Genomic DNA, 7,061 nt, shown 5'->3' on the forward strand with positions numbered 1-7,061 from the left:
GTGACAGTCCCAAGGGGATCTCTGTGACCAAACCTGTCACAAGAAGAAAGGGCCACAAATCTATAAAGAAGTGATTTATGATTTGGCAACTCTGATAGGAAATTTACAGTGTTTTTTTTATCGTCTTTCTAAAAACTGATTTTTTGGCTCTGCTAACAAGTGCACTAATGATGTACTGGATAAACTCTTGTAGACACTTAAGGTCTGACTGATTTTCAAATCTGAATCACTAATGCTAGATGTAAATACTGAGAATCTGATTAAATTTGCTTTATAATAAAAATCCAAGAAGGGTTGCAACTAGCCAGTAGTGGTCAGGCAGCTGTTGAGAAGAAAAATTAGACACTTTGGCTTAACTTTTGTCAATGCTCTAAGCTAAACAATTTGAATATTCCAATGACCATGTATTTGATGATTATGCGCATTCCTCTATTCATGAGGATTCTAAGATTCAGGCAGCAAGGAAAATTATTTGTTTTATTGAATTATTTGTTTTATTTGTACATAAGGGCAGAAGTCAGACCAGTGATTGGAAAATATGGGTGCCCATGACAATACGTACCACCAGCTTGACTTTTAAGAACAAATTATTATTATATACAGTAGCTGCCAAAGATCAATCAGGACCAGGGCCCAGTTGCACTAGAGTCTTGTTGGCATTGACACTGTACAAACAAAAAGGAGACAGTCTTTCCTCCACAGGACACAATCGGAGGCTGTCTACACCGCAAAGCTTACAGCGGCACAGTTGTGCCGCTAAGGCCTTGCCATGGTAAGGCACGCAGTATAGCCGCTCTTTATCGCCAGGAGAGAGCTGTCCTGATGACAAAATAAAACCACCCCCAATGAGGAGCAGTAGCTTTGTTGGCAGGAGAGCTGGTGCTTTTCATTGGTAAAACTTGTTGTGCAGGGAGGTGTGTGGGTTTTTTTGTTTTTTTTCCCCACACCCCTGAGCAATACAAGTTTTAATGACGAAAGTGCAGTGTAGACATAGTCTAAGAGGTTTTCTGGGGATTCTATCTCATGGAGTGGGTATGGCCTAATTGCCACCACTGAACTCAGGTCATCTACGGGGTGCTCCAGAACACTAATCACAGGGTCAACCAGCTAGTCATTCATTGGAGTGTTCTGGTTATGGTTTGTTTTTTGTCTGTTTTGTTCTGCTAATGGTGAAGGACCAAAAATGTTACAAATGTTGCACTCTTTTTTCTGTTAATCTGTGGTATCAGAAGCAAAAATGTCCCTGTACAGAATCTCAAGAAACACTATTCAGAACTTTTATAAAATAGGAATCCTTGGAAATGCATGCTTCATTATAATCCAGGAGACCTGCCTCATAGTTACTGAGCTCAATGCAGGAAATTCTCTAAGCACCCCAACCTGTGATCAAAAGAAATCCCAGATACATTTGATATGTATCCAGGTTTTGTCCTACTACATACATTAACTAATCTAAAAGATACAGCTGTGTTTTGTAATCACTGTGTGCAGAATTTAAAAACCACTCTTGTGTTGGCCTAACTCTGCTCCCATTGAAGTAAACTGGATTCTTACTGTTGACTTCAAGTGCACTTTAAATATTTAACTCCAGTAATTAACCACATTAACACTTAGGCACCTAACTTAATATTTGCCCTTACAGACCCAATATATAAGGCTTGACACATGTTTAATTTTTCAGATTTCCAGCAACAAAGCCCTGAAATACAGAATCCTATTTGTATTAAAAAGTCCACACACACAATAATAGAGTTACCACTTAAGTGGTACAGGTCTGAAGAGAAATAGCTTTTCTTTACATTCCATCCCTGCATGGGTCATTAGCTTTCCTACATTTTTTTAAATGATACAAAAATGATTCAAAGAACAAATGCAATAGGGTTTGACAAGCTTACCAGAAAAGACAAAGAAAAGGAGAATCGCACAGAAATTCCTACTGTCAATATTTACAAGGGGATCACGCCTTCTGTGTACCTTCTTCAGGCATTTTACTTGACACTGGCTTTTTGGAAAGGTCATGGCTTAACAGGACATGTTCATTAATCATTATGCCTGTCACTAAGCGACCATCAGCAACCTACCCTTACAGTGACCTACATTGGCGTGTAACTTCTTTTCATGTGACAACAGAATGACTCTCCCCTCCCCCATATTCACTTTTTTTAAAGTTTGTAGGACACCTTTAAGTCAGCCAATCAGATTATTGAACCAATGTGTGACCTAAACTAGTGTTTGCGCCAAAGTTACCCACGCTGCCTAAAGACAGGGTCAAAGAACTGTTTGAAAAGGCACAGAACCCAGCTTGGGCAGTATTTGGTATATGAGGTAGAGCTTTCAGCTGGAGATGCAAAGAAGCTAAAGAATAAGTGCTTGAAGTATGTTCAACATATGATGGAACTACAGCACCCTTTTTGCACTCAGTAAACAAACTTGTACTCTGACTATTTTGTGGACTTATACATAGCCTTATTTCACATTATTGTACACCCCAGATAAAATACATGTGTATATGTAAATGTTACTGATATTGTGTCTGATCTACAGAGTACATATATGCCCTAATTCTGCAACCACTTACACACATGGGTAACTGAACACGTGGGATGAAATGAACAAATCTTCTGTCTCGTTAAATGTTGTTTTTTACTAACATCCCTTCACCACACCAGTTAGCCTGAATGTATTACCTAAGCTTTCTTTATCTACACAGTGAAGAGGTTAATGAGAACGATCCGTTTATCTTTGCCAACTGCGGTGTACACAGAGCTTCTGGATTTAAAGTGCCATCAGTGTGCAATAAAGTTATCCATCATAGCCTAATTGTTTTACTAAGTGTCAGATTTGCATGCATTTTAAAGCTCATTAAACATATCTCGCCCTTAGTGCTTTCTATTGTCAATTATATTTTCCTCCCAACTTAAACAAATTTATACTCAATCATCAGACATAATTTTTATATTGGTACAGGACACTCTACCATTGGTAGGAGAATGGTTAAGGTCCCCTAAGGCCTTTCACCTCTCTAATTCCCACTATTCACAATTCTTCTTAGCCTGAATAATTTAAAGATTCTTCATTTAAAATATGGGCTAGACTGTGCATTTCTTACTTATGTGTATGTTCGCTGCCTCATACGAGTCAGCCCACTGAAGGGAATGGAAACACTCACACTGGTAAACACACATGTAACAATTGCAGAATGTAGCCAAAATAACCAAAAGTGTGGCTCCATTCAGTGGACCTCTATTGAAAACAATGGTCATATACTGATTTACACTTGATGGCTCATTGTATGGATATTGGCCAATCTATTCTTCTATTAAATCTTTTCTGTATACATGACTTGTTCTATTCTAATTTATTTTTTAAAAGACACCTTTGTGCTCTCAAGTCTTCATTACAGAATTCTTGTTGGCGTACTGTTACATTATGACCTTTTCTAAAGAAACTTGGTGCTGTTCAGTGGGTAAAGTCAATTTATTTTTGGTTGGAATATTTGTGTCTGTGCATAGTTTTGGTTCCATTACTGAGCTAAATGATACCTTTGCTTAAAATCAATCATAGAATATCAGGGTTGGAAGGGACCTCAGGAGGTCATCTAGTCCAACCCCCTGCTCAAAGCAGGACCAATCCCCAACTAAATCATCCCACCCAGGGCTTTGTCAAGCCTGACCTTAAAAATCTCAAAGGAAGAAGATTCCACCACCTCCCTAGGTAATGCATTCCAGTGTTTCACCACTCTCCTAGTGAAAAAGTTTTTCCTAAAATCCAACCTAAACCTCCCCCACTGCAACTTGAGACCATTACTCCTTGTTCTGTCCTCTTCTACCACTGAAAACAGTCTAGATCCATCCTCTTTGGAACCCCCTTTCAGGTAGCTGAAAGCAGCTATCAAATCCCCCCTCATTCTTCTCTTCCGTAGACTAAACAATCCCAGTTCCCTCAGCCTCTCCTCATAAGTCATGTGTTCCAGTCCACTAATCATTTCTGTTACCCTCCGCTGGACGCTTTCCAATTTTTCCACATCCTTCTTGTAGTGTGGGGCCCAAAACTGGACACAGTATTCCAGATGAGGCCTCCCCAATGTCGAATAGAGGGGAACGATCACATCCCTCGATCTGCTGGCAATGCCCCTACTTATACATCCCAAAATGCCATTGGCCTTCTTGGCAACGAGGGCGCACTGTTGACTCATATCCAGCTTCTCCTCCACTGTAACCCCTAGGTTCTTTTCTGCAGAACTGCTGCCTAGCCACTCGGTCCCTAGTCTGTAGCGGTGCATGGGATTCTTCAGTCCTAAGTGCAGGGCACTTTGAAGAGTCATTTATAGCTCTGATTTCCTTCTATTTGCAAGAAGAGCTATTCACCTCGTCTATCTTTGGTTTAACTCAGTATATTTTTTCAGTTACTATCCATACTACATGTGGCAAAGCAGAAACCTAACAAACAGCTACAGTGCAAAAATCTGAGTTATTCTGACTTTCTGAAAAGTTCACAACACCACCCTCTAACTCAGCTTCTTCTATGGTAGCCCCATTACCTATTATAATGAATGCCTCACAATCTTTAATGCAGAGGTCCCCAAAGGACCCTTGGGGGGAGTGTGGATGAATGTTGGGGGGGGGGCGGGGAGCAGCAGGACCTAGGCCAGCCCTCATAAGGGGCAGCAGGGAGCACCAGCCAGCCTCGCTCCACCCCCAGCTCTGCTCCAGCCCCTGGCAGTGGTCCCAGCTGAAGCTTCACTCCAGCTCCAATCTCGCCCCCAGCCTTGGCCCCTGACCGCAGCCCGGCTTCTGCTCCCAGCTCTGGCCTCCACTCAGCCGTGGCCGCAGTTCCGTCCCCAGCTGTGGCCTCAGCCCCTAACCCGTATCCATGCCCCCCACCCCCAGCCATGGCCCTGCTCCCAGCCTCAGCTCCGAGCCGGGGGCGCAGATGGAGTATGGTAAGGTATGACCATGAAAAGTTTGTGGACCACTGCTTTAATGTATTTATGCTCATAGCACTCCTTTAAGGATGGGATGTGTTATTATCCCTTGTTAGAGATGGAGAACTGAGGCACAAAGACTTGCCCAAGGTCACACAGGAAGTTTGTGGCACAGCATCCTGTCTCCCACATCCTAGCTTATTGCCCTAACGGCTGGACCATCCTTCCTCTTAAGTAGACCATCTCAATAAACTAGCATAATGGAATAGTAGCTTTAATTTAAATGGAACTATATATGGCAGTAGCACTATATACAGTAATAAGAGTTTATAGGTTTTCAGCAAGGATATCAACAGCAATAATTAGAAACACACACCGTGTGTTCATGCTGACCTGCCTTGTTTCTCACTGACTCTGCTCTATAACTCATGCATGCCTCGCTTGCAACCGCCACGTGTCCTATTTTACTTGCAAGTTCAAGAACGTCATTAAAAGTTACTTGCATACAAAATGGGCATCACCACATCAGGATGATAATTCACAGATTCTTACCTTAAAGCTAGAAGGAACCATTGTGATCATCTAGCCTGACCACCTGCGTAACACAGCCCAAAGAATCTCACCCACTAATTTTTGCATCAAGCCCAAAACTTCTGTCTGAGCTACTTTAAACTATCAAACTATTTTTAGGGCATAATCATCAGACTATGAGAGTGGATGAGCTAATCTCCCAGTGGGACCTGAGCCAGCACATTTTTAAAATCTCAGGGTTTACTACCCGGTGTCAGAAAAGTCCTGTGTATGGTAATTAGCTCCTACTCTGGCTCCATGTCCTGGAGTCAAAAGGCAGTCAGATATACAGATGAGTAGCTAGCTGCCCGTGGGAGATCTTGACAGGCAGAGGAAGATGCACCCTTTTCACCAAACCTCATGCTCAGGTCTGGATTTGAGATTGAGGTTCTGAGATTGAGGTGGCTGCACTATTGTTTAAAATGTATGCATTTAGCATTTTGAAAAAATAAAAATTGCCATCTGCTACACAAGCAACTTGTAACATCTAATAGTTAAAACGGAAGGCAGTACAATTCTGACAGCCTCTCAGCTGCATACTTGGGTGGTACACGCTACCAAGCCTCCAGCAGTAATGTTCTTGTATATGTATGTATTCTCATATGTACCCAGACACGTACATCCCAAACACTGACTCCTCCTCAGGAGTGAAGATATTCCTGGCCTAGTGGCGAAGTGAAGCTCACAAGAATCTAGGCTGCAGCCACTTTATTTAAAGGTGTAAACGTCTTTGTTGATGGTATCTAGAAATATAATATCAAGTCACAGTTACAGGTGAGTGCATGAAATAAACATGCATGCCAATTAGCAGCATCCAAAGTTCTGCCATTTCCCATAGTACGTTGACAGCTATGATCATTACACAAGTAGTAAAGACCATAAAAAGGATGCCAGCAGTGCAACGCTCTGAGCCCAGGTATTAGGTGCTCACAGAAACTTTCTCCATTCAGATACTTATTAGCTAAATATTTGGAAAGTACTGTAGTACTATAGCGTAAATACAGTGAGACCAAAACTTCTATAAAGGAGTCATGTAAAATTCCTACATAGAGCAAACAGATGAGTTTCCCCACTCCAACTAAACTGAACAACAAATACACAATTCCTTTCCTAGCAAGCTTCCTAACATTCATTATAGCTTCTCTTGCATTAGAAAGACAAGTTATAACAGACTGGATTTGGGGAATATTTTGTATGGACATCTTAAAAACTCAGAACTCTGCCTACAACTCTCTGGGAACATAGGACTGGAAGGGATCTCCTGATGATATGGAGTCCAGTCTCCTTCTGTCACCGGCAACCCCATCATCTAATCCAGTTCGTAAATTTATCAAGCTCCTTCTTAAAACTAGTTACATTGTTTGACCCCCACTATTTCTATTGAGAGGTTGTTCCAGAACCTCACTGCTCTGATGGTTAAAAACCTTCTTTTCATTTCTAGCCTAAATTTAATCATGGCTAGCTGTCCTTGCACCGACGTTGTTCTTCACCATAAATAGCTCTTCTCCGTTCCTGGTGTTCACCCCCCTGATGTATTTATATAGAGCAACAATAACCTCTCTCAGCT

General features: G+C 41.6%; 1 protein-coding gene across 1 annotated transcript in view; it reads right to left on the reverse strand.

Moving 5' to 3' along the window:
- The window catches only part of FLT1 (fms related receptor tyrosine kinase 1), a 129,241-nt gene extending 123,744 nt beyond the window's left edge, over window positions 1–5,497 (reverse strand). Inside the window, exon 1 of the mRNA XM_077819089.1 lies at window positions 5,477–5,497. Coding sequence (XP_077675215.1) covers window positions 5,477–5,497 — 21 coding nt within the window. The remainder of the gene's footprint in view (window positions 1–5,476) is intronic.
- Between the last annotated feature and the right edge of the window lie 1,564 nt (window positions 5,498–7,061).

Source organism: Eretmochelys imbricata, chromosome 1 (genome assembly GCF_965152235.1).
Source record: "Eretmochelys imbricata isolate rEreImb1 chromosome 1, rEreImb1.hap1, whole genome shotgun sequence".
NCBI lineage: Eukaryota > Metazoa > Chordata > Testudines > Cheloniidae > Eretmochelys > Eretmochelys imbricata.